This window comes from Pleurodeles waltl, chromosome 11 (assembly GCF_031143425.1).
Source record: "Pleurodeles waltl isolate 20211129_DDA chromosome 11, aPleWal1.hap1.20221129, whole genome shotgun sequence".
In the NCBI taxonomy this organism is placed as follows: Eukaryota; Metazoa; Chordata; class Amphibia; order Caudata; family Salamandridae; genus Pleurodeles; species Pleurodeles waltl.
This window is the reverse complement of record NC_090450.1, coordinates 2,882,144-2,909,983: the sequence shown is the minus strand read 5'-3', so window position 1 is coordinate 2,909,983 and position 27,840 is coordinate 2,882,144. Positions and strand designations below refer to the sequence as shown.

Sequence of the window (27,840 nt, the reverse complement as noted above, 5' to 3'; positions counted from 1 at the left end):
CAATGGGAGAAATAGGCTTTGTAGTAGTGAAAAACAAATTGATGACTTTTTCACTACTAGAACATTTAAAACGTAAACGTACATGCCTACTATTTCAATTCACTGCACCATACCCTTGGGCTGTCTAGGGCTTACTTTAATGGTGACTTATGTGCATTAATAAGGACAAATTGGCCCTGGCAAGAGGGTTAAGTTGCCAGGTCGACCTGGTAGTTTAAAACTACACACACAGACTCTGCAATGGCAGGTCTCAGACATGTTGAAGGGTGTCTTAAGGGGATGGCACAATCAGTGCTGAAAGCCCACTATCAGCATTTAATATAACAGCCCTGAGCATAGGTCCTGCCACAGTACTAGGGACTTATAAGTAAACTAAATGTGGCAATTGCGGATAAGCCAATGTTACCCTGCTTTAAGCAGGGAGCACTTGCACTTTTGTCCTGTTCAGTAGTGGTAAAGTGCACAGAGGCCTACAGCCAATGAAAATAAATTCAGTAGAAAGGAGAGGAGGAAGGTAAAAAGTCAGTGGATAACTCTGCAGAAAGGGCAATTTCCAACAACAAGCATGAAGTAAAAGTAGGCATGAAAATGTTTTAGTCTCTGGATAGTGGGGTGAGGCAGGCCGACCTCTGTGTCTTGTTCCTTAGAGCTGTGTTATTCTGGTGGTATTAAAGGCAAGGACATTTAAAGAACTGGTTGCTTTACGATTAGGTGCTTCCAATCTGAGATTAACCCTCAATGGTTTGAGTGTGAGGCTACCAGATGAATCCACATGACCAATATGTCAATGCTCTAGACCATGCTTCAGCCCATGCTCCAGTCCCTGATCCAGCCCATGCTCCAGTCCACAATCCAGCCAGTGTTCCAGCCCATGCTCCAGCCCATGCTCTAGTCCCTGATCCAGTCCATGGTCAAGCCCATGCTCCAGCCCATACTCAGTCTATACTAGAGCCCATGCTACAGTTCATACTTGAGTCCATGATCCAGTCCATGCTCCAGCCCATACTCAAATCAATGCTGCAGCCGATGCTCCAAGCATTGCCCCAGCCCATGCTTCCATCATGCGTTTCTCTTTCACAAATCATTGTTATCAGGTGGGTTAGTCCACTCATGTGACTAGAAGTGAAACAGGGCCGCTGTTCGCAAAATGCACCGGATTGATAAATGAAAATCTAGTACTAAAGCACTTCATATTTCATAGCTTTAACTAAGGGAGGCCCTAAGCATTGCAAAATAATGTTTATTTGCGGGTTTGACTAAAGAAGCACCTGGTATGGCCACAAAATGTTGAAGGATACCAAAGGATTCCATGCGTATGCAATATGCTTCTAGTGGTGTCCATTCCTTATACGAAAACCTGGCTTCATGATGTGTTATTAAAATTGATTCAATTAAACTGAACCAATATTACAATTCCTAGAATGCATTGATGTGTTAAAGGAAATCCCAGGGCCAGAAATGCGAAGTCAAGCTTAGAGCCCTCCCCACACATGCCGAATTGCATGACCCTCAACCTTTTAAAGTGTTGAGGAGAGTCTTCTGTTATGACGTCAACATTATGCTCCTTGAACTCTCCAGTTAAGTGCATTTTTAGGACCCGACCATTTGGAGTTTTGCAGCAAAGAAATGCTATTTTTATATTACAATCAAGTTATAATATGGGGACTTAAACCTCCAAATAAAGGTCCAACCATGCGAGCCCATTGCACCACTGCCTCCTGGAGGAGAAGCATGGTTGCTTCCTTGCTCTCCCACCTTGTGGGTTTATGAGGATGTGCTTGGAAGAGTTTGGAGCACATGAAGTGAGCCCGGGGGTCTCTGCAGCTGTCCAAGACCCTGATCAATCCTGGTCTGCTGAGTCAGATGTAACATTTTCAGCTTTAATATCTGCTCACCAATTTCCCAGTTTTGGAGCTTGAATGATCACTGCAAGGCTGAAAGAGACAAACTCCTAAACTAGGGACAGTCAGACACCTAGTTACCACTGTCTGATTATTAGGTCCTGGCGTATGAGGCACAGTGAAAGCTGAATAGTTTCTGTGCAAATGTTATGACCATGACGCACACAGTAAAAACAAATTATGAACCTGGGATCAAACATATTGACCTAGTGGGGAAGTTGTGATCCAATCCTAGACTTTTGTCTAGGCTAGTTAGTATCCAAATGAGTTAGAAGAACTTTTTGAAAACTTTAGGAACCCAACAGCAAGAACGTGTGAATGTGCCAGTTTACGTATAAGAACATCACTGTTGTGATTCAAGTTCTGTGAAACAAGAGGTAAGACTGTCAAACTTTAAAAAATACTCTGTATTTCCTTATTGGGAAAATATTCTATTAAGAAAATAACTACATTTGGCATGACATTCACACCACTGAAAAAATATTTATTCAACCAAGCCCGCTAACTTATGGCACCATTCCCAGCCCTTAACACTGCAATCATTATTCAATATAGTAAGCTTCCTGAAGGGAATTACTTACTGTGAAATCATGATCAGCTCCTTAATCATCTAATCCCATCCACCTGAATCCCTTCCACCTTGACCTTATGAGTTTGTCCCTCCTTACAAGTATCACTCTGTCTCCATGAATACTTTCTCAAAAAGCTTTACTTTGATCCCTCTAAGCCTTCTGACTACTACCCATAACCATAGTCCTTTTAGTGAATGGAACCAGCTGTCACCAGCCAGAAACAGTTCCACCTCTATTTACACTACTGACTCAATCCCTAATAACACAGAATCCAGTCACGAAGCATCAGTGAAACAGCATCAACCATGTCATTACACTCCATGACACTGGCGATGGTGGCCATGTACTGCAAGCCACAATAATCTGCGGCACTTGATGATGACACAAGACAGCACTGTTACAGGCTCCTCCCTCACGAATGGGCACTGCAGGTACGGTTCAGAAAATGCTTTACTTTTTATCCCTTAGACAGGAAGAAGTCAGTTCATATGGACTTATCCTGCTTCCCCACTCTTTGTCACCAACGGTGTCCCACAGGGGTCTATGCTCCCGCTCCTGCTGCTGAAGTGTACATGGTGCTCCTGGGAGTGGAACATAGAGAACAGGACATTTAACTTTCACAACATGCCTGTGAAATGCACATTCACCTCAAAGCATTGTTACAGCCCCAGGGTCCACAATTAGGACTGAAATTATACTCATTAACTGCAGCTCACACCATCCTCTACAACATTTTGAATCTAAAAGAAGATTGTAAAACTAACAGTAACACGTTTCATCACCAACCAAAGAAATGCTTTTCACTTTTAACTGTATAGATTATTGCTAATGCTGTTTTGTCCCAAAGTTGAGGTCTAAATGAGTTTATAAATAAAAAATAAAGAAAATTTGATAACGTGCATAGCACCAGACCTGCTAAACTATCTCCTGCTTTAAGCCCAAACCCATTACAAAATCGATGAGTAATTACCGAGGCCGCCTAGGCATTAACCCAGACCGGCTTGTAAATGTAATCAAAACCTCAGAAGGAAACAATGTAGCCCTTAGCTGCAAGTCTTGACAGCCAAAGACCTCAGGAATGACGCTCATCCACGCAGGCTGTCCTTCGGAGTCTGCGGGGTGACGAGCGCCCTCCTGGGCCTAAGAAGCAGTTCCTCCGAAACATATGGCAAAAAGGGACTAAAGTCCTCCTTACCATCTTTCTGTTACCCAGTAAGTGATGTCACTTTTCTTCTATACGGCCCACACCACTCTTCTTCTATACAGGGTCATTTACAAGCCTTTGCCCTTCAACACCCACTGCTTCTGTAACCATGCATGTGTGGGCGTGCACTCCCTTATGTTTGTAGAGTGATCCACTGGCCTATCGCACTATGTTTATGGCATAAGATACTCTAATAAAAATCTAAATTAACCAAACATTTTCAACACAGTAGGTCCACCTGTTTATCTACATCCAAGCTTTTTTACCATTATTGCAAGAAATGTATTGCCAACCAAACCATACTGTCTTCACAGGAGTTAAATGACAAAAATATGTAAATCACATAACTATACAAATGTTATTTTCTTTTAACTAAGAAACATTAACATCTCTTTGCTTTCACAAATCACCTAAGGCGGCAGAGCGTAGACACACCCACTGGTTCCGGGTCACGTGACGGCTTGCGTTTGAAGCCCTATCTTCACTATACCCAAGTTGAAAGGAAAAGGAGAGTTTGACAGAGATTTAGGAGTTCCAGTATGGACCCTCCAGTTAGACCTGAATTTCTGCCAGGCCCCGGCATGACACCTCCCAGCATCTCCAACCCCTACATAGCATCTTCTTGGATGCCTGGCCAAGACTAATACTTTCAGTTTTTAGTTGGTCACTGAGAAACAGTCTGCATTTTTATATGGTTGTTTATTTTTCACAATGTCATATAGTGTGAATTTGATCCAAGGGCGTTAGAGCACCTTATATGAGCACAGGATTATATTAAACGTTTGTTTTAGGCACACAAACTTTAAGTGTTTTGTCCAGAGACACCGGGTGTTGAGCAGACACCATGACTCAAACCTGGTTCCCTAGTTCCAAAGTCGGTAGTTCTGGTTTCTTTGGAACTTGGATTGGATTCATACAAAAGTCAATGTGTATATTGCATGACAATGAAAATACACTCAGATATTTAGTCCCAATGATTAGCCAAGCAAATGCATGGAGATGACAGAGACAATGTAAGACTTGTTTCGGACTGAGAGGCTGTTACCAGGGGCACTTCATAAAGTGTCAGCATCAGGGGTCTAAGTGGGATGAAAAAAGTTGGGGTTTGTAAAGAGGGTGTGACCTATGTAATTAAAGGTGTGACAAACATGTAAACTAAATTGTTGTGATTCCCATATTGTGCCACCTGGTATTTTGGTTCCTCTCTGAACTTTCTGTTATTGCATCAGATATAGAAAACAGCAACTGATATACACCTGACACGAGGCAGGACTATTGGCTTTGTCAACGGTTGTTTCTTGTTGAAGATAAACGAGTAAGAGCAATGATTGTTTTTGTAAATAACTAGTAGTGAACTTGTTTCGATTCTGAAACTGTCAGACTCTGAACTAAATATTTCTGAGGCCTGTGGAAGAGGTAGTTGTCTCCAAAGAGTCTCAGTCGTGCCCGTTATCCTCACGCTAATGTAGACATGTTGCTCTTTTCTTCTCCTCAGCTCCTCCATCTGCACATTTTACACACCATCTCTTTTCCCTTTAGCACCTTCTTTTCATTCTCCCGAATCCACATTCTCGTAACTTCTGCACTTCATCACCCCTAATCACACCCACTCACCAGTAAACTCTGCATTTTCTTTTACTTTCACCTTGTCAATATTTTGCCACCTGTGAACCTCCTTCACACACATTTGCACAGAATTACAACTGCAACAGGACTACATGTTCACTGCTCTTTGTACTCTGCAAAGAGGCCGTGGATCGAATGAAATTGTAGTCTCTCCACCTTTATAGCCCACTGAAAAGCACTGTGAGACACTTGTGCAGCCTTTAGCCTCAGGTCCAGAGCCCTCACCTGTAGCCCACCAGAAGCACCTGTAGGTTACACAGTTTGAAGCATGCAAGAGTAGTATGCTACACGAAAAATACAGAAACACGAGATCCTGAAAATACCTTACATTCTTAGAGACTGCAAAATTAAGTAAAATGCAAATAACTGCTGAAAACATGTCCACCATTGAGGGGGTCCTCATACAAGGTTACCGGGAGGTTCAGATTTGTGAGTATTCTACAGAGGCGAGAGGTTTTTTAGATTCACTGCACCATGTATGCAGTCCAAAACACCTCCTCTCAAAGGCTGGAGGATGTGTTTTCCCGAGCTAGAAATGAGGCGGTTCAACCCTGTATTTCATGGGTGTCATGTTGAGGAACTTTCTCCATGAGGGAAATTGTTTTCCTTGTGAAGATTTAAAAACGTTACACCGTTTCATATTTACATATCATCATTCATCAGTGATGTGCTAACAAGTGATCTTTGAAATGGATAGGTTTGGTGTAGGTTTCCAAGAGCACTCCTTGGGTTATGTGAGAATCCCATAAAAGTTGGACATTTCCTCCAAAAGGAGGGGCATCCCTTCAGGAACTAAAGTCTGATTTTGGCACTCGGCTTTTGCAAATGTGGCCCAAATATCTTCTACCAATGCTATTTCGCTGAAAATGTTGTTTTTCATTGCCTCTGACCCCACCCCGCCTTCTGATTCATCAATTCCCTCTTACTCTCTCTCGTCAAACAATCACAAAAGAAAAAAAGACAGAACTTACCCCATTTTCTGAAATTCCTCGATCAAGCTGGACTTCTGGGAGGGGGTCATGCGTGCAAACACAGTTCCATTCAGGAGCAGCTGCAAGGATGAAAGGGCAGGAGTGAGACCCATTAAGGCATTTTCAAATTCATATTTGGTGAAAAGAGTCCCTCACCACTGACTAAGATTTCTGTTTTAAGAATTCTCTATGGAGAACCAGTGGCAGCATTTCAATGTGCACCAGAGTAATATCTTGTTTTTTATGATGTCTTACTGCTCCAAAAGCAAGGCGGCTAGAGCATCATTAAATGGCTGCCAAAACCAGCAGATGCCAAGTCTACCAACCTCACAGGTAGACTACGTAATTTCAAGAGGAGGACCCACATGCTCCTATGGCTGAGTCTCAGCTGCCTTTGCTGTCAGAAACCTTTACCCAAGGCCTATACATCACCAGGCTGCAGAATGTTTAAAGTGTTGCAGGATCCACCCATCTCCTGGCAGCTGGATTAGAGTGCCTTTTTGCCCACCTGCAGCCAAGCAGCTGGATTTAGAGTGTCTCATGGTCCACTCACCTCCAGGCAGCTGGATTTAGAATGTCTAATGGTCCAATCACATCCAGGCTGATGGATTCAGACTGTCACATGGCCCACTCACATCCATGAAGTTGAATTCAGACTGTCCAATGGCTCACTCACCTCCATACAGATAGATTCAGACTGTCTCATGCTCAACGCATCTTGTAGCTGGTTTTACAGTGTCTCATGGGCCATTCACCTCCAAGCAGCTGGATTCGAGTGTTTCATGGTCCACTCACATCCAGGCTACTGGAGTCAGACTCTCTCAAGGCCCACTCACATCCAGGTAGCAGGATTTGAGTATCTGATGGTTCACTCACATCCAGACAGCTGGTTTCAGACTGTCTCATGCCCCACTCACATCCAGGCACCTGGATTCCAACAGTCTCATGGCCCATTCAAGTCCAGCCTGCTGGATTCAAGTGTTTCATAGTCCGCTCAGCTTCGGTAGTCATGATTTTTAGGTCAAGCCTAGACAGTGCTTGCGCTTTCTCTTTGAGACATGTTGTATATATTTTGTGGGGTTACCGCCCACCCATTGCTTTTCATTTGTTTTTTGTTTTCTTGTCTTTTAAAAATCCTTGCTTCCAAGTGGTTAATTTTTCCTATTTACCCCTCCTTTTCATCAGTTGTTCACTCCCACAGAGCAGCACCCCATTACTTGTAGGCTTCCACTTGTCCAATTTTCGCAATTGTAAAAGGGACTACTTTTTCTTTTGTTTAGGAGCACCTCACACGAGCGATCAATATTTTCTTTCCCTCCGAGCTCAGACTTCCATTTCTGTAAATCAGGGCTGTAATTCTTGTTATCTCCTGATAAACGCTTCAGAAGCTGTTTTCGAGGGTGCCTCTTTATTTTTCTCTGACTTCAAAGTGTGAGGATTTCCCCCATAACCCTTGTTGCTTTAGCGAGCCTCGGTTACCTGACCTTGAGCAAGGCTTGGTCAACTCATGTTGCATTTTCTCTGACACTTGTTTATATAACGTAAATTCAAGCAACCTGAAGGTGTTGGTTCACTTTACATGACCGCTAGTTACATTACACAAGGTCTGATTCATTTTTTGGGCCATTTTTATAGAGTGCAAACTCATCTGACCCGAAGGTATTGCAGCACTTTACAAAAGCGGCAGTTACATTACACAAGGTCAGGTTAATTTTTTTGTTTTTAAATGATTGGATATTAGGTGATGCCAACACCATCCCTGTTTATTTATTATTTCCTTTCTACCTGACAAATGGGAGCATTTTGTTGTTTGTTGCTGTGTCCACTGCTCCTATACCCAGAAGGCTGGGACAGAAGGTGCAGATGGGAGCTTGCTTAGTAAACACATAGTGCGAGCAGTGTTTTGACAGGGCACCTGCTGAATAGAGGCCGGGGGAGGAGAGGTGTGATGTATCTGCCATTGGAGAGTACTACACTGCTTTTTTCATATGCTGTTCAATATTGTAGAGATGCAGTCGCACACAGAATGTTATAGTGCTGTTGACTTGCATCAAGGAACTTGTCTCTGTCTGTGCATTGAAAAGCCTTGGAAGGTGTCCATAAAAGTTTCATGAGGCAAGTATGTATTACTGATTCAGACTGCATGACCCAGTGTTTAGTAATTGTATAGCTCTTCAATCCCTGGTGGCACGGCACCCAGGATAATGCGCTGTATAGAAAAACACTTATAAGGTCCTAAATGCGAGCCCTATTGGCTATGCCAATGCTTGTTGCTGTTGACAACTGCCATGATAGGCATGGAAATTCTGAACAGGAAAACAAAGACTGCCCCTGACAAGCATGCAGAAAATCTTTTGTGCATTATGGGCATTTTTTTCAATAAAGCAAATCCCCTCTTTTGTGGCTTTGTTTCTGTGAAACAAAGAAAATTGGGGATTAGTAGGATTCACATTATTGCTGAATGTATTCCTTTCATGCCGGCAGAAAGTATTTGAAAACACTTATGTTTGGTGGGTGGGCCGCGGGTGGACTGGGGGAGGCCTGTTATTCACCCCTTCAGGGGTCTGGCAGCAATGGCATTCAGACTTCGTTTCCCACATCTAGGATGAGGTATTGACAGAAAGGGAAGCACTGAAGTGTACCTGCCCACTGAGACACACACCTGTCATAGTTGTGCCAACAGGTGACTACTTTAATTGCTGGACCTGATTCAAACTACCTCTGTGGCTTATGGGAGCCAAATACAAAACAGTGCAGCAGAGGCATACCTGCTCCCTTGTAATGCATGGGGGCTGGTGAGAAACGCAAACATGGCACTGGAGCTTTCTGCCAGCCCTGCCCTCTATACGCAGACCCTCACCATGAAGTGTGTTTGTGGCCATACCGCGGCAACACATATCGCTGGTAAACATGCCTTGAGAAGTGTCACCACTCACCACATGCATGTATAGTTGACTCACACTTTAGGGCAACCGATGATCAGTTATTTGCCAGGCATTAAGGCAAACCTGTATTTTAAAATATCTTTTATGGTGGACTAAGCTTGAAGGTAGTCCAACAGTTCATATATTGTTTTATTTATTTATCTTTGAGTTGTTTCATGTCAAATTGTGCTTTCTGGGATTTCTGCAACACAATAAACCACTGAGCTGGACACCGGACTCTAATAATGAGGAAAGCTAGGAAGTCCCCAGAGACATGTGGCTTTTTAACAGGAGGAAAGTGCTGAGTAATATGGAACCCTGTATCATTGTAGTGATCTCAGAAAGGGCTTCAAATATGTGTGACTTTTTCCCAAAGTTTACAAAGTCACCAACATCATTGCTTCAGTCTATTCTCCACTTTGGGTGCTGCTCTCTCTATCCAGTGAGTCAGGAAACACACTTTGGTTCCTGCCAGTGCAGTGTTCAGCAATCTTTTCCACTATTTCTTCAACTTAGAAATACCTTGTGCACAGCAAAGTAAAGCAGGTTCCAGTGCTGCTACAATTTCCAAATCTCTAGTTTCCTTCAGTCTTTGCTAGACTGCAGTCCAAAACCTCTGAAAGTACAGCCCATACTATAATATATGCACCATAACACCCTCTGCCCACTGAGAACTTCAGCACATTGCATCTGGCACCAGCTGATCTCTGTGAAGTATTAATGGTAACAAAGCCAGCCATGGAGTGTTTTGAAGTTGCTAAATGTCAATCTAACTTCTCACAATCCAAAGTCATGATTAAATAGAAGGGTGGATCATTCTACATTAGTAAATGTAATTGTGCATGTGGTTGCCATCTTTGAGGAAGGTGGGCTACTGTAGATTTTGATAACCACTTTTCTATGAACATTTAATAAAGGCCTAAAATCAGCTTCCAATAATCGCCCTTAGGTTCCAAGTAGACGTGTATTCAGGAGGTGCCCAATGTTCCTGGTAGGTTATCCAATTGTCGCAATTGTAAGTAGTTGGAGAAATTGTGATGGGTGTAGTAGGAACTCTAATTGTAGATCCACAAAGGGTTTGACCAGGCCGTGAGACCCCGTGGGTGATTAGCGCACTTAAGAAATTACTGGTTGATTGATTGGTTATCATATACTTGTGTAATGTGTGGGATCCCTTTCGATTCCATATTGCCCAGTTTAATGTCTGATTAGTTATACGGATCCCTGTGTTGTTCCAAAGTGGCGCCTGTTGATTTAGAAATCCTCCCTGTTGAATGATCTTGTGCCCAGATACTAGTTAATGATGCTGTCACTGCCAGGTTGAGTCTGCTGTTGTTTGTTAAATGGTGTATGTAGATTGCTTGAGGACTCATCACTTCTTCCTGTAGTGAGCATTCTCACCAAGTCTGGCTTTTCTGAGGCAGGGTTGAAGAGATAGACCACCAGGGATAAATGCAGGGCTGTGTGATACATTTCAATCCAGGGGAGTCAAGACCCTTAGTAGTAGTTTTTGAATGGTACCTAGCAGCAATTATTTGTGGAGAGCTGTTGGGGAGTTTTCGGGCAATTTCCTTGATTTGCTTGTTATTTTTTTTAAAATTGTTCCAAAGAATTTTGTTGATTTTCAAAGAGTAAATTATACCATCAAACAAAAGAGATGAGGGGGAACATAAAAAAGGGTAACATCGTTGTAGGAAATGATAAAAAGAGAAAATGGGCATTTACATTTCAGCTTGAGAGGGAGGGATCTTTAAGCATCAATATGTTCATGGCATTGAGTATATGAAGAGTTCTCTCAATTGTCCGTGATGTTCCAGGATCTCCTGGTGCATTAGTTAGACCTTTGTGTGTGATTCTAAGATAAGTAACCCATGCCCACCATGGATGGAATGACACAGGGCTGCGTTACTTCCATTCCAGCAATATGATCTTAAGTGTGATGGTTATTAGCAGATCCAAAAGAACCAGATCAGTGTCTGAAAGGGCCGGAGGGGAAGTGGTTGCATATGGGCCTACCATTCTAAAGGTAAAGTCTAAAGTGATGTAATAATAATATAATAATAAGCTTTATTCAGCCAACAGACCATCAAAGCAATACAATACAAAGATAAACTATCATCATGAATAAAAACAATACAGATCTACCATGAACCAGAAACTAAAAAATAAATAAATAAGTAAAATGAATAAAATCCCTGGTTACCCAAACTTTAAAAAAAACAATTAAGATCATTGTTTATATAAAGATTACGTATACACCATGCAGCATCTAGATACTTGCTTACTGCGTAAATTAACACATTTAAATTGTGACTTTTTAAGATCCTCAAATCTAAGGCACATTTCCTTATCTTCAATTCCCAGCAGATTTTACGGATCCATTTAGACCTTGGGACTAGGTAAGCAGAACAAAAAAAACATAAAATGTTCTACTGTTTCTGGGGATTTGTCACACACAGGGCAAATTTCAGAAGTGGTATTGGATCCCCATCTGCTCGTTAGGGTCATCAATGGCAGTGTCCCAAAGCGGAATATGGCATACAGTCCTTTGCCTAATAAGTCAGGTATTATATCCAGGTATGGTTCAAACTCTGGGTACCATTTAAAATCAATAAAAAGATTAGTTAGACGACCATTGAGTTTATGAGAAATGTAATTGTTCCGTATATAAGACCAGTAAGCACCCTTCAACACTTTGACATGGGACTTCTCAAGTTGATGGGGGTTCTCCCATAAGTCTCTCAATCCCAATGGAAAAAGCCAATTAGATACGTGTTTGATCCATGGGATGGAAGTAGAGTTAGAACATTTTAACAATTCTAGCAGTGAGGACTTGTATACGACCAATTCAGTGACTATCCATAGCCTCACCCAATTCAAAAGAGGACGTAGAACAATTATGTTGGCCATTCGTTTTAGCCCTAGATCTAAAAACAGGGGAATTAATGGGGTGCTAATGGGACAAGCACATAGAGCCCTAGGAAAGCTGTTCTCAATTTTGGTTATCCTACTACCATCAGAGGTGCCCCACATCTCTGCACCATGGGCAGCAGCGCCCTGCGCCTTGGCCACATAGATCTTTAATGGTGGAGATACAGCTTTGGCCATCGTACTCCTATAGAGACGCAGTATGGATGCTGCCCGATGTTGCAAGAGCTCAGCACTCTTGCTAACCTGTTCCTCCCAATGGAGTGAATCTGTAAGCCTCACACCCAGATAGTCGATGGAACTAACCTGATCCAAAATAACACCATCTAACCTTATGGTGCATTTCTTCCGAGTACCAGAGCGGAGCACTGTCAATTTGTTTTTTTGCAAATTCAACTCTAGACCAGAATTCCGACAAAATAGATTACATTTGTCCACAAGAATTTACAAACCCATAGGGGTTTTTGAGATGAGTAGAGAGTCATCCGCAAAAAGAAGAATAGGAATTTTCTGATTGATTAAAGTAGGAGCATCATTCTGGCATGCCCTTAGTTCTTGCACAACCTCGTTAATGAATAAGGAGAACAGGAGTGGTGCTAGCACACAACCCTGACGGACACCCCTTTTAACGGGGAATTTGTTGGTCAACTCACCTTTGTTGCCCCATCTCACTTGCGCATATGTGTCTTCATGCATGCGTTTCAATAGGTGGGTTATATTAGCTGGTATCCCTATTTTGTGTAGCACTTCCCACAGCTTTTCTCTTGGGACCAAATCAAAGGCAGATCGCAAATCAACAAAGGCAACATATAAGGTTTGCTTTGCCAAGACTACATATTTCCAGTGTAGCACATCCAACCTAAAGGCCTGGTCTACCGTACTTATTCTGGGCCGGAACCCCACCTGTAGCGGAGAAAGAATCTGCTGTTCCATGACCCAACTCGATAGTCTACATAGGAGCTGTTTGGCGAAGATTTTTTGCAGGTTATCAATTAGGCTAATCGGTCTATAGTTGATGGGAGATTTGCGTTTCCCTTTTTGTAGATGGGGATAATTTTGGCACCCGTCCACGTCCCGGGAATCTGTCCTCCTTCTGTGATTTTATTTGACAAAGAGGTGATATACCAGGTCCATATAGATGGCTCAGATCTATAGAGGCCACCTGGGATTTTATCTGGTCCTGGGGCTTTACCAGGTTTCAAGGAGTTAATGGCGTCTGCAGTTTCTTCTAGGGAGAAACAAATAAGACCCTTGTGATCATATAGACTCCCATCAGGGGAAGAAATAGCAAGGTTATTATTTGGCAAAGTGAGGGGATCTAATCCCACGTTGTCACTATCAAGAGCCCCTGGAATAGCAGTTTCCTCATAGAGGAGGGAGAAGTGTTCCACCCAACTCTCAAGTTGAATATGGTTCCTTAAGTTGGACCTGCCCCCTTTCTCACATTTAGTCAACAATTCTCAGAAGAGCGTGTTATTGTTTGCTTTTGTGGCAACCAACAGCTCCTGCCAAATAGAGTCTTCCCAAGATTTCTTTGATTGCGCAATTGTCTTTTTATAAAGACATCTGGCTTGTTGGATCGCCCCCGGGGTCCCATCCTTAATAGCCTTTTTGAGGCCAGACTTGGTCCTAAACTGATGTTTGTAGTGAGCACTTTATTGAGTTCATTGGTCAATGCTATCCCAATATGGGGCCCAGCATTTTCAAGTAAAAACATATATTCCAGGTCCCCGGATGACTCCTTGCATGACCAGCAAGTGCCAGTTTCTATCAGTTTCAATATGATTAGTTTAATCAGGGATTAGTACAAAAGATGAGATGTAAAAATTTTAGTTTGGGTTAACAATGGAATAAGTGTTTGTTTTTAGGCAAGTGAAAGGATATTTAACTTTTGGCAAAGGAAAGTATCAGAGTTTTGAAAATGTTTGGACCACACTTTGCTGAGGATACAAGTACCAAGTTGTATATCAAATGTGCACAGCAAGTCACTTGGGTGCCACCTAGAAGAGAGGGGAGGGGGCAAAATTGATGCTAACCAGAGCACAGAGCCATCAACTAAAATCTCTGCTACGATAAGAGGGAAATCTGAAGAGATGAAGTGATAAACAAAGGAGCTGTGCCGATATCCACACAAGGGGAACCTACTACGTGTAGAGTATGTGCAGTCTGAAAGCAACCTGGGCAATCTAATATAGTCAAAATATAAACCATAATTCTCAAAGAGAAAACATCATCATCCTAGAAGGCAGAACTAGGGCTTCAATTAGGAACACCAGCTAAAATAACAGTGAAGACAGGGTTACAAATTGGTTAGACCAGTAGTTCTTAGCCTGTGGTCTGGGGACCCCTTCTGCAACTATTTAGAAACTTAAATATTATTAAGAGATTATAAAATGATATAAAGAAATACAATATGAAATTCATAATATGAAAACTGTATGTGTAGGAATTTCAACTTGAAGGCTAAATATTAACTTAGTATCCACAGAGTGATTTTTGGGAGCTGCTGCATCAAACAGAATATAGAAAATTCTATAAGTGACTTCAACTGAATTTAGAAAAGCTCCAGCCTTCCCATTAACACCAAAATTAGATTTTTTAATATTAGTGAATTAAAAACTATTTAATAATTTGTGTAACTGTTTGTTGAATGGTGTTTCTATATTTCTTGTGTATTATTTTGCAGTTCAAATCATTGAAAATGTTTCACCAGCATCCCCTCCTCCCAATAACGACTCAGTGGAGGTCCCTGGTTTCCAATAATGATTCACTGGGTTCCCGGGCTCCAGCAATGAGAAAGTGGGGGTTCAGAAAAGTCAAAAGGATAAGAACCACTAGGTTAGGCGAGTACAATGGTAATGTCAATATAGTGAGTCCTATGAATTACCTGACAGTGCTGGACATGTATGAGAAACATGGAAGAACAAACGTGATTAAAACATAGTGAACATCCACTACTATCTATGACATAGGGATACAAAGACCACCTTGTGGGAAGGTAGAGAAGACCAGCTTTAAATGATGGGAGGAGCACAAGACCATTGACACTATGGTCCAGATCCCACGGTGTACATTAAAATCTTCAAGTAGGGGGCAACAGAGCCATTCCAAGAGAGGTGGTTTCTCCATCCGTCTGTATTTCATATGAGTTTTCCAGAAAAGTAACAAGATCAGAAGGCTTGGGCTAGATCATTATTTTGCCTTTAAAAATAATTTTACATTTATGTGGGCCAATGAAGGACTGTTGGATTAATTTTTCTATATGATTCTACCTGAGGGTCCAAAACTCTTTTCACTAGACACTGAGGGCCTCATTTACCGTGCTCTAGCGGCAGACTGCGCCACCGGAGCGTCATTTTGTTTATGCTCCGGTGGTGCAGTGTGGCTACCCATATTTGCCAGGCCTCGCAAAGCCACCGTGCATGGCTTTTCATTGCCTTGTAAATGTGGACCCCGTTCATGCATAACACTGCGTGGAAGGTGTGTTCTATGAGTGTTGCTGTGGAAGCTCCAATAGCAACACCCATGGAATCTGACGGAACCTGATGCATTCCCAGATTTAAAAGTCGGAGAATGTGTCAGATTCCTCCACCACCTCAGGGGTGACGTAAGGGTGATACAACGGAGAGAAAAAGCATTATTTCTCCCTGTTCTTTCCTCATTCTATGTGTGCATTCTGCAGCACACTTAGAAAGAGGAAAATGCCTCTACTGCTTGTTTTCGTGCAGGAAGGTTTCCCTACCTGCATAAAAATAATCAACCTACAACCAGAAATCCTTCCACCATGGTGCAAGGGTTGCTGGGTTGGTGCTAGGCAGCAATTTGTGTGCCAGCACGGGGGCAGAGGATAGGAATGGGCCATATCTTGTAGATACACCACATTCCTGACCTTTTTGACGCAGGGTAGCACAGCAAGGAGGCTTGAGGCACTGCCCTGCACCAAAAGCTTGTAAATATGGCCCTGTGTCACTAGCAAAGTCCTGTTTGATGGATATTTTGTCATGACGCCATGAGATCAATTTAGCCTTTCTCATGTGAGCAAGAATGATTTCTAAATGTTGGTGATGCAGAGGTCTGAAGATGACTTACCTCGGTGAAGAGGAGTTCTTGGGCTTGAATGTAGGAATAATATCAGCATGTTCATGTTAAAAATCCTTAGCAGTCATCGATGGTGCAGTATCCTCAACTCCCTCTGGAAGACCTAAAATCCTGAGATTGTTCCCTCTATTGTGATCTTCTTGATCCTTGATGTCACATTTGAGGGAGGCTATGGAAGGTTATGGCTTCAGCAATTGATAGGAGTGGACATTGTTCAGGTCACTTATCTAGCTCTCTGCATTTGTGATTGTAATGTTCAAGTCTTTGAGGCCCTTCCTGATACCAGCAGCTTCAACCTGCACTAAATTCTTATTTGCCTTAGTGCTTTGGCCAATATCATGCACAGTGTTCAGCTTTATAAAAAAACAGCCCCAAGCATGGTTGGGTTGTCAGTTTTGTTTTTGACAGGGGAATCAGAGATGAGATATTCCTATTTGGTTCTCTTTAAATTCTATTTACTTTATTTTTTTGTGGTCCTTGGGGTCTGCCATGTTGCGTATTGAGATGAATCTCCAAAGAGCTCAGATCAGAGTGGAATAGGCCAAGCAAATGAGGGATGCTTGACAACTATGGATGTCACTAGTACAGCTTCAAAATGATCCAGTGGACCAGGGAGGCCGAAGTCTTGAGCTGGTTAGAGTAAGGAAATAAGTAGGACCTCAGAACGAGAAAAGTGGAGGAGTGGCAGGCCTCTGGATACTGAATGCTGATTAAGATTCTAAACCTCAATGTAACCTCTACCACTGCTGGTCCACAAGCTTCACCCCAGAGGGTAAATCATGGTGAAATTGTGCCAATGAACTATTGTGTACATATGCTTAGTAAGGAGAAGGCAGAGGCTATCGGCAGGTAACATTCTGTTGGTGCATAGAGGTAAGAACAACTGTAGATTAGAGTTGACGAGAGGAGAGAGTCCATGTCAGCCACTGGAGAACGGATTCACTTACAAGTGCAGCACCCACAGTATGAGACAGCAGGTAGAGAAAAGATCAAGGTCAGAAAGCTCATACAAAGACAAGTTGTAAGGCCTAGAATAGTGCACTTAGTGAGGCAGCTGGTCCGATGGATGGGGTCAGAGTGAAGCAGGGTGAAGCAGTGTTGTGTTCTGGCAGTAACCACACCAAACTGAGTTGAGTATCTCGCAGAAGAGAGGAGCCAAATATTCCACAGTGATCCACATGGAACAGCGGTGAGGTGTGGCTGTGATCGCATCAGCAGAAACAGTTCCAGAATTGAATTTATTGTGCAATTAAATAAAATTGTTACAATAGCATGCAGAGCGCCACTAAAATGTAGATATGAACATCACACTCCTTAAAAGTAATCATGTACCATAATTATTTGATTAAAGTAACTGAGATCGTACACTGATACTTTAAAAAGTAATTACTAACATTTGTTAGTGATAAACATACTAGCCCTAACAGATATTTGTGTTAAGACACATCAGGGAGCTAGAGTTTAGATATCAACAGTTTAGGATAAGGAGAGGGAATGTTGGGGGGGGCACCCAACTAATGCTTTGATTGAGATGCGGGTTTAAAAGTGCTTGTGGACAGCAAGGTATGCAGAGCATTTTGGGTTACCAACTCAATCCTCTATTGAGCTGGGAATGGCTTTGTTTCCTGCAGCTAAAACAAAGATGCCAGTGGGTACTGGGCCAACTGGCAGGTTTGTTTCCTGGATTCATTCATTAAAGTGTTTTGAGTTAAAGTGCTCCTTGGTGTGTGACTTAAAGTGCCATGTGCAGCTTGATAAAATGCTGTGGGTACCCAGCTGAAGCTCTCTTGCCAAGTGGAATGGCAAGCAGGGCTATTAGTGCATATTTTTAAGCTATCTAGTGGTCGGAGTATTCAATTGTTCCAAGATCAGTTTTGTCCACCATAAATGTGAGGATAGCTTTATTGGCTGCAGTTTATGATCAAAGGAGCACCTATACCAAGGCACGCAACTAACGCTCCTCAGGGATCGATAAGCTAAAATGCTCCATATTGAGCTAATGCTCAAATACGGATAACTACCGGGGCAGCTAACTAATGCTCTGCAGAGGACCCTGCTACTTTCCCCTAAGTCATTGAAGAATGGACAGCACCATGGGCGAACAGAGCCTACGGTGCCTGTGGGCTCTACAGCCACTCGAACAGTCTAAGACTACCACTTTTAGAAGTTTCAGGAAGGGGGCTTACAGCTGGGGGATTCACCCTTACAAAGCATTGCATAGCTTTGATACAGGTCTGAATATTAAGGGACTGCAGGATGGATCATAATCAGTATTGTCTATGCACGCTCAATCAGGGGGTCAGATGGATGAGGCCAGAGTGAAGTGAAGTGAAGCAGCTCACTGAATCTGATTGTTGATGGTGGTAACCGTGTAAAACTGACGCGAGTACCATGAAGAAATGAGAAGCCAAATAATCCACAGTGATCAGCAGAAAACAGCAGTCAGATGCCGCTGTATCAGCAGTTGGAAAGTTGCTTGAAACAGCAGGATCACCCTCTTCTTGTGCAGCGCCTGTGTGGCAGGACCTCACAGCCTCCCAATTTTGAAGTGAGGTCACATTTAGGCAGCTATGGTTGGTGTCAGGGCACAGGTAGGGGGTATATGAGGGTACATGGATTCCACCCACTATTTTCACAAGGTGGACACTGTCCACCCTGCAAAGTAGTGGTGCTGCAATGTAATATGCTGAACTCGTCCTGGTGTAATGTTTAAACACTGCAGCGCATTCAGAAGCTCCAACACATTGTCCGCTTTCCTTCTGAGCAGCAACATTCAGGCAGAAGTGAGGGGGCTTTTTTATTTTAAATTCAAGCTGGGTCCATAACAAAGGCTGAAGTTAAGTGGTCATCAGGTCTCCCCTTGTTCTCACTGAAGCTATCTGGAGCTTCACACCTACCTTGAAATACAATGGAGGGGAAACAAAGGCACACAGCTTGTTGTCACTTCACAGGTACTTAAGAGAGGCAGGTTTTTGACTTCAGTCAGTCCTTGGGTTTAATGCACAGTAAGAATATCAGATATGCTGGTCTGTTCTGTAGTTACACAAATAGCAATTCAAATATCATTATTTTGTTATATGTATTTTATAGCGCTACTTATCCCAATGCAGGGTCTTAGAGCGCCTTTCATCACATGTACACATTATACATTGACAATAAATCATATAAGTGTAAAACTATGCAAAGGATGTGTTACAGAGGATAACAAGGGTTGCAAAGTGCAGTAGTAACATGTCCTTCATAGCTGACTGTGCTATATTAGAAGAATTACAATTTATGAACTGCAAGTAACAAAAGGATCACTGTGTTAAAAGCAATAGCCTATTTAACCTTTTACATAAAATACAAATCTGCCATAATGTGCTTTGCAGGAGACAAGTTAACCCTCTATGCTACTTTGATTCAAAACTGGAACTAGACACAACACACTTTTCTCTAGCAAATGTGTTGACCACCAGAATTATTATTATTCCCTGAGATTGGCAGGCACACAAAGCTATCTTCAGCAGATGCTTTAACCCCAACAGATTTTTTTTAATGTAGTCTTTGCAACCAATTAAGCAGTACAGAGTTATTGCCAAGTTCCTCCTTGTGTCAGTTTCTTTGGGGCAGAGATTTTTTTAAATAAATGTTGAAATTGAGACCCGGATTTTGTGTTGGGGTTGTGTAATTATTTTGGCACAGCAGCACCACAAAATCTAATTTGTTAAATCTTATAATTTGCTCAAATGTACTCTTAGAGACCTGATAAGGAAACGTGTCAGCCCTTAAGATCAGATGTCACTTCTTGTGATGTCACTTCCTGTGATGCCCCTTGCGATGTCATGCACCATGATGTCGTATGGTGTGATATCATGCACCATGATGTCACTTGTATAGTGTCTAACTTGGCTAGTACCCCCACTTCTTTTTTTTAGGACATGTGCCCTGGTCGTGATAGAGGCAAATGTAATTTTCAGGGGGCTCACAGGAGCTCAAGTAGGAGTTGTCATCTAGCGTGGAGTTCGAGCCACGCCCCAGTTCACCTCTCTATTTGCTGCAATAAGACATGAGAGTGCAAGAGGAAACATAGCTAGGACATAGTTAAATTGTGTGTGACAGCCATGTCTATTATTTGCATCCACTTGAACACAGTGAAAATGTTAGTTAGATGCTTTTCTCAACGATTTTGCTGCATTTGTTCAATTAGAGTATGCATGTTTTTTCTTGATTATCCTTTACTAAGCAGGATTACTAGGTATTTAATTTTCCTCCTTACCCATCAGAGTGAGTGACGAAATAAAGAGATAGGCAAAGGGCACGGTGAAAATGGTATTGCCTCGCTCTTAGTCCAATTCATTTTGCATCCAGAAAGGGATGCAAAAATAGTCTTCATCAGTGCTGGAATAGAGTTCGACGTGAAGATTAAAGTTGAAACCAAACCATCAGCATAGGGCAAGAGTTTTATGCTACCGGCTGGAGCCTGTTACTGTTTGCAAAAGTCAGATTTCAATATCCAAAGGCTCTAATGCCAATAAACACAGTAACAGCAATAGGAGGCACCCTTGTTTGGGTGCAACCAATTAAGGATGCAGATTCTATCTGGCAGGTGACCGTAGCCAAAGAGGTGGTGTAGAGCCACTGACCTATCTCTACCCAGTCAAACCAGTTCTATTCCGGTCATGATCTGGAAGGGTAGCCTCACTCCACTTGATCAAAAGCTTGTTCTGCACCAGAAGAGGCTGAATCATAGAGGAACGTCCTGGGACAAACCGGACTTGGTCTCTATGTATTCATAAGGAAACAACAGTTTTCAACTTTGTCACCAGGATCTTTGTCCGAATTTTTAAATGTGTGTTTACGAAATAGATTGGCCTGTGTTTTCTGCACTGTGGCAGACTTTTCCCTGGCTTGGGTATGAATGTAACAAGGTGTGTGTTAAAGTGTGTGACTGAGCCAATGACGTCCTTCACTTTGTGCAACATTTTCAATTGTGCGTGGATGGAGGCTTAGATGTATATTTCAAAAGCGCAACACGTAAGACCTTCTCCTCCAGGGACTTCCCCATTGGTGAAGAGTTTATCGCTCCCTAGTTTCCTCATTGAAGATCTCTCCATTAAGCTCTCCGCTCAGCTTCGCCATCAGGCATGGGATGGGGATCTGATAATTCTAGCTTCTGAAGTATAAAACAGGGAATTGAATATGGAAAATATTTTGACCAAGGCTCTAGGGCAGGTAACCAGTGAACTTTACTCTATAAATATGACTATTATCGCTGGTAGCACATCACTTTGTTTCAACTGGAGAGTGGGAAGCCTTCTGGGTCTTTCACAGTGTTGACAGTGACGTTCTTTAATGCGACAACGAGCATTGTCACTTTGCAGCATCCTCAGGATATTTGGTTCCTACTTTATTAGTGTGAGGGCCTTGAAGATCTGTCTCTGTTGGAAGTGCTCAGCATGTCTCATACAGCTCCTGCAGCTCGGTCTCTAGTCTCAGTTTCTCAACGAGGGCAGCCTTATTTGCTGTCACTGCATCTGTACGTCTGAGAGCTCGGGGATAAGATTCTCCAGCAGCTTCCAGGCTGCAATGTTGATGTGATTTTTCCACTGGGCCAGCGGACGGAAACACTGTTACCGTCCGCTGGCCCAGCGGAAAAGTCATAATAGGGAGCCAGATACACCGCCAGCCGCCCTGGCGGTATACTGGTGCCCCCAGCTTCGGCGGTCTTTTTGTAAGACCGCTGAAGTCATTATGAGGGCTGAGTCTCACCGTGTCTGATGTATATGCAGCGGTTGCATTCTGCAATATAGACTCACTACCGAGCATTTCCTGCGAGGTGTTATTGTAGAATGTGAGTCCTCAGTTGGTGCGATTCATCAAGAGGCAGATATTACATTTTCCACCCAGTAATTTTTAATTTTTTCAGCCTCTAGTTGGGACATGTGGGTTTCTTGTATCAGTGCAATGTCTGGTGTCTGAGAGTGTGATATTAAAAGATCTATCTCTTCCTATGTAGCTGGTTAGGCCGCTGAGGTTCAGAGACTAGAGTGAGAGCAGTTTAACCTGCTGCATGATATTTTCCAACAAAGCTTATCATCGTTCCTAGGGAATCTGACAAAAATAAGGACCCACGTGACATTAAGTCGGAGATGAGCTTTGTGGTATCTGTGTACATGACTCAATACCTTCTTGTGTGGAAGAAGGTAAATGAACCCATATTGATTAAGTGACTGTGCACCTCTGAATTTGTAAAGGTGAGCTATATATCTAGCCTTCCAAGAACAGCTCCATTTGAACTGTGCATCCTTACTCTCAACAGTTGTTTGGGCGCTACATGAACGGGGATTTAAAGGAGTCAGGAAGTAATGGCATGGTAGCATTACACCTCTGAGAGGTGGTTCGGGCTCTGAGTTTAGACTTTATGCTTTGACAGGGGATCTTCATTGCTCTGAGGGGAGTTTTTGTACGGTCTGAGGGGAGATCTTAGTGGGGTGAAGGGGAGATATTCATTGGTCCAAGGGGAGATTTGATTGCTCTGAGGGGAGATCTTGATTGACCCTAGAGAAGATCTTGGTTGGTCTGTAGGGGAGATTTCTTGATTGGTCCAAAAAGAGATCTTGATTTGTCTGGGGAGAGATCTTCATTGGCCCGAGGAGAGATCTTCATTGGTCCATGCCTCATTGCAAAGCTTCTTTTTCATCCTTTCCTCTTCCCTCCCAGCTGAGATGTCTGGTCTCATGACTTTATGAAGGTCTCTTACGGAGCTGTTATCAGCCACTGTTGAGGTGACAGCGGTGGGGTATTTCCACTTCCAGCCTCCTTCGTTGCTACTTCCACCAGTGGTTGTTCTAAGGGCACAAAGACATGTTACAGATCTTGTGAGATGCAGAATTTCTGAGTTCTTCCGCTGTATCCTAGCAGCACAGGCGCAGGGTCTATTAGACTGTACAATATGACTTTCTGCTTGAGGAGCAGTTGCTTTGTTAGGAATTATGTTGGAAGTACTTTAGCCTCCAAGGAGAAGTTTGCAGTGAACAGGATCTTTGAGCCTTTGAGGGACTATGGTCCATGCTGTTTCATTGGACAGAGGAGAAGACCCATATGTTGATGTTTAAGAAAGGACATTATCATTGGTCCAGTCACATCCTGGTTACTGATCAAGCAAAATTCAATGTTTGCCAGAATACGGATAAAAATCTTCAAAAAGCTCTGAACATCATCTCCTCTCTCTGTTTCTGGAAGGCCATAAAGGCCTAGGTTGTCTCTCCTACCTTTTTCTTTGAGGTCTGTTACCTTCTTGTAAGCTCCACGCTTCCTGCTGTTTCCCACGCTTTCTGTGCTAGTGATTCAGGTCACTTCTCCATAGGACAGACTGCGCTTTAAAGCGGGACTTTCAGCATGCATCGGCTTCAGCTCCTTCACAGTGTCCACGGAGGCTGCCTCCACACTTCCAGGGAGGGGTTAACCCGCTATCCTTCCTTCTTCCACCATTGTCTCCGTCTTTATTGATTCTAAGGGATGACTTCCGGTCAGTGGGGGATTCTTAGTTTTATTGTCGTCTGGGGCATAGGAGACTAACAGTTTGCTGGAGCCCTTAGGTCCTAATGTTTACACATGAATTATTCTGATTCTTTTCCCAATTGGTTGCAGATGCGATTTACAGATGTTATTTAATCCCTTCGCAGCCAAGGACGTAACAGATACGTCCTTGGCTGTGGCGCTGAAGCGCCAAGGACGTGACCGTAAAAATAATTTGCCCCCCCGGGGGAGCGGCCCTTGCCCAAGGGGCCTCTCCCCTTATTCAACTACAGAAAAAAAAACTCCCTGGTGTCTAGTTGTGATTACTGCTGCCCGATCGGGCAGCAGAAATGCTGAGAAATACATCAGAGGGAAGAAAAGGCCTTTCCTTTCCTTTGATGCCTCTCTCAGCCCCTCGACGCGATTGGAGGAGAAATGCAAAAGCATTTCTCCTCCATTCGGCGCTGGAAGCTGAGCTTCCAGTGCAGAGGGGCAGGCCTCTGATGAGGTCAGCGCGCGATCGCACAGGTTTGGTAGCTTTTCTTAGGTTCCAAGTGAGCTAGAGGGCAAAATTCACAACAAGGCACTTTCCAAAAAACAGCTCTGTTTTTTATGGGAAAATGTGATGTGTCCACGTTGTGTTTTGGGGCATTTCCTGTCGCGGGCGCGAGGCCTATCCCCAAAAGTGAGGTACCATTTTTATCGGGATATTGGGAGACTTGGAGGAACGCTGGGTGGAAAAAGGGCGCAAATTTGGCGTCGGTAGCTTATGTGGACAAAACTTTATGAGGGCCTAAGCGTATACTGCCCCAAACAGCCAAAAAAAGGCTTGGCAACTGAGGAGAAAAGGCCTGGCAGCGAAGGGGTTAAGGTTCAGCTCGTCTGTGGAGTCGTATTGTTATTAAAAGCTGCAACTTGTACCTTCACAGATAGGTGGCAGAATCCTCCTACAGGTGTCTTTTATATCTAAAGTAATTACAAATGGAGCAGTGGAAGGAAATTTGTGGCTCCTCTCAGATTCCAAAACTTTCTGTCACCGAAATGAGATGAAAAAGTGGTTTTTGCCCAAATCTCGAGGTTTGCAAAGGATTCTGGATAACAGAACCTGGTGAGAGCCCCACAGGTCACCCCATCCTGGATTCCCCTAGGTGTCTATTTTTGAAAAATGCACAGGTTTGGTAGGTTTCCCTTGGTTCCGGCTGAGCGAGAGGCCAAAATCTACAGATAGGGACTTTGCAAAAAACACGTCAGATTTCAATGTGAAAATGTGATGTGTCCATGTTGCGTTTCCTGTTGCGAGCATAAGGTCTAACCATGAAAGTGAGGTACCATTTTTATCGGGAAACTTGGGGGAACACAGAATAGAAGAACAAGTGTTATTGTCCGTTGTTTTTCTTTACAGTTTTTCCTTCGAAATCTAAGACGGTGTGTAAAAATGACGTCTACTTGAGAAATGCCCTGTAATTCACATGCTAGATTTCAGTCGTGCAAATAACCACTGCTTCTCAATACCTTATCTTGTGCCCATTTTGGAAACACAAAGGTTTTCTTAATACCTATTTTTCACTCTTTATATTTCAGCAAATGAATTGCTGTATACCCGGTATAGAATGAAAACCTATTGCAAGGTGCAGCTCATTTGTTGGCTCTGGGTACCTAGGGTTCTTGATTAACCTATAAGCCCTATATATCCCCACAACCAGAAGAGACCTGCAGACGTAACGGTATATTGCTTTAAAAAAAATTATATCACAGGAAAAAGTTACAGACTAAAATGTGGAGAAAAATGGCTGGTTTTTTTCACCTCAATTTCAATATTTTTTCATTTCAGATTGTATTTTCTGTAGGAAAACCTTGTAGGATCTACACAAATCACCCCTTGCTGAATTCAGAATTGTATCTTTTTTTCAGAAATGTTTAGGTTTCTGGAATCCTACCCTTTTCTGTCACTAACTGAAAGGAGGCTGAAAGCACAAAAAATAGTAAAAATGGGGTATGTTCCAGTAAAATGCCAAAATTGTGTTGAAAAATTGGATTTTCTGATTCAAGTCTGCCTGTTCCTGAAAGCTGGGAAGCTGATGATTTTAGCACCTCAAACCCTATGTTGATACTATTTAAGGGGAAAAAACACAAGCCTTCACCTGCAGCCCTTTTTCCCATTTAAAAAAAAAAATGTTCATTGTACTTTGGGTAATGCCTTGGTCTCCTTAAGGGGAACCCACAAAGTCTGGGTACCTGTAGAATCCCTAGGATGTTAGAAAAAACAGCCAACAAAAGGCTTGGCAACTGAGGAGAAAAGGCCTGGCAGCAAAGGGGTTAAGGTTCAGCTCGTCTGTGGAGTCGTTGTATTGTTATTGGAAGCTGCAACTTGTACCTTCACAGCTAGGTGGCAGAGTCCGCCCACAGGTGTCTTTTATAGCTAAAGTAATTACAAATGGAGCAGCTTCTTTGAGCCAAAGTTTGTATTTCTGCCAGCGGGGTCCAACTACCACCTTCCAACAGTGCCCCGTATCTCTCTACACCTCATTGTGCTGCAGAATGAACTACTGCCACATCAGCAAGAGCGTGGAAAGTCCGTGGAGTGATTCACAATTACTTGCAAAAAACACTATTATGTTTTAAGAACAGAGGCCCGTGTGTACGAAGCCATTTAGCATTTCTTGATAGACTGAATCACTATTTTGCGCCATTGAAAAATGCTAAATAGGCTTGCCATATGTACAAAAGCAGAATTGCTGTCGGAAATTGCAATTTCTAACCAGTAGAAATCGCATTTTGTGATTTTTTAATTAGGAGATCACAAACAGGGATTTCCTAAATGTGAAATGGGCATTTATGAAATGCTATCCCCATCCACTCCTTGGAAATGTAAAACCATTTGTGTCTTTGCGCCTTGGGCCATTGAACTGAACAATTTTGCATTTCTTAAATAGTGATTTCCTAGTAGTGATTGCAACTCTGTAGGAATCGCTATTAGGAATTCACAATCGTAAAACACTCAATTTGCATTTCTTAAACAGCAACTTTTTAGGCCTCTCGCAAGTAGCTTAAGCTGTTTTGTGGCAGACCTAAAAGCCGTTAACAAACCTGCAAAAATATAACACAAAGAAAGGATGAGGCTGGGCTGCAATATGCAAGATAACAAGATGGCTCACTATTTCCATCTAGTGGTCAGCTCCATCTTACTCACTATAAAAAATGGATCAGGAACATGGCTTGGACTATGCCCAGGAGTAGATATGAGACACAGTAGTACCTAGGGATTGAAAGCACAGATGGCTCACTACTTCCATCTAGTGGTCAGCCCCATCTTACTTACTGTAAAGCATAGACCGGTAACACGGCTTGGACTACACCCAGGAGTAGATATGAGGCATAGTAGTACCTAGGGATTCCAAGCACAGATGGCCCACTACCTCCATCTAGTGGTCAGCCCCATCTTAAGCCTGTAAAACACAGACTGGTACAACTGCATGGACTACACCCAGGAGTAGATATGAAGCACACAAGTACCAAGGGATTCTAAGGACAGATGGCTCACTACTTCCATCTAGTGGTCAGCTCCATCTTACTCCTTATAAAACATGGACCGCTAACACGGCTTGGACTACGCCCAGGAGTAGATATGAAGCACACAAGTACCAAGGGTAATAAGCACAGATGGCTCACTACTTCCAGAAAGTGGTCAGCTCCATCTTACTTCTGTAAAAGACGGACTACTACTACAGCTTGGAATACGCCCAGGAGTAGATATGAGACACAGTAGTACCAAGGGATTCTAAGCCCAGATAGCTCATTACTTTTATCTATTAGGCAGCTCTATCTTACTCCTGTAATACATGGACCGGTACCACAGCTTGGACTACATTGAGGAGTAGATCTGGGACACACTATTAATAGGGATTCTAATCACAGATGGCTCATTACTTCCATCTAGTGGTCAGCTCGACCGTACTCCAGGAAAACACAGGCCAGTACCTCTGCTTGGACTACATCCAGGAGTAGGTATGAGGCACAGTAATACCAAGGGATTCTAAGGACAGATGGCTCACTACTTCCATCTTGTGGTCAGCTCCATCCTACTCCTGTAAAAAATGGACTGGTACCATCAATTGA

At 42.9% G+C, this 27,840-nt stretch overlaps 1 protein-coding gene across 3 annotated transcripts in view; it reads right to left on the bottom strand.

The window, feature by feature from the left end:
- Window positions 1–27,840, bottom strand: part of LOC138265203 (probable cation-transporting ATPase 13A4) — a 267,665-nt gene that overhangs the window by 62,094 nt on the left and 177,731 nt on the right. For all 3 annotated transcript variants that reach the window (XM_069212748.1, XM_069212749.1, XM_069212750.1), the window contains one exon: window positions 6,275–6,354. In XM_069212748.1, the coding sequence (XP_069068849.1) occupies window positions 6,275–6,354 (80 nt within the window). The remainder of the gene's footprint in view (window positions 1–6,274; window positions 6,355–27,840) is intronic.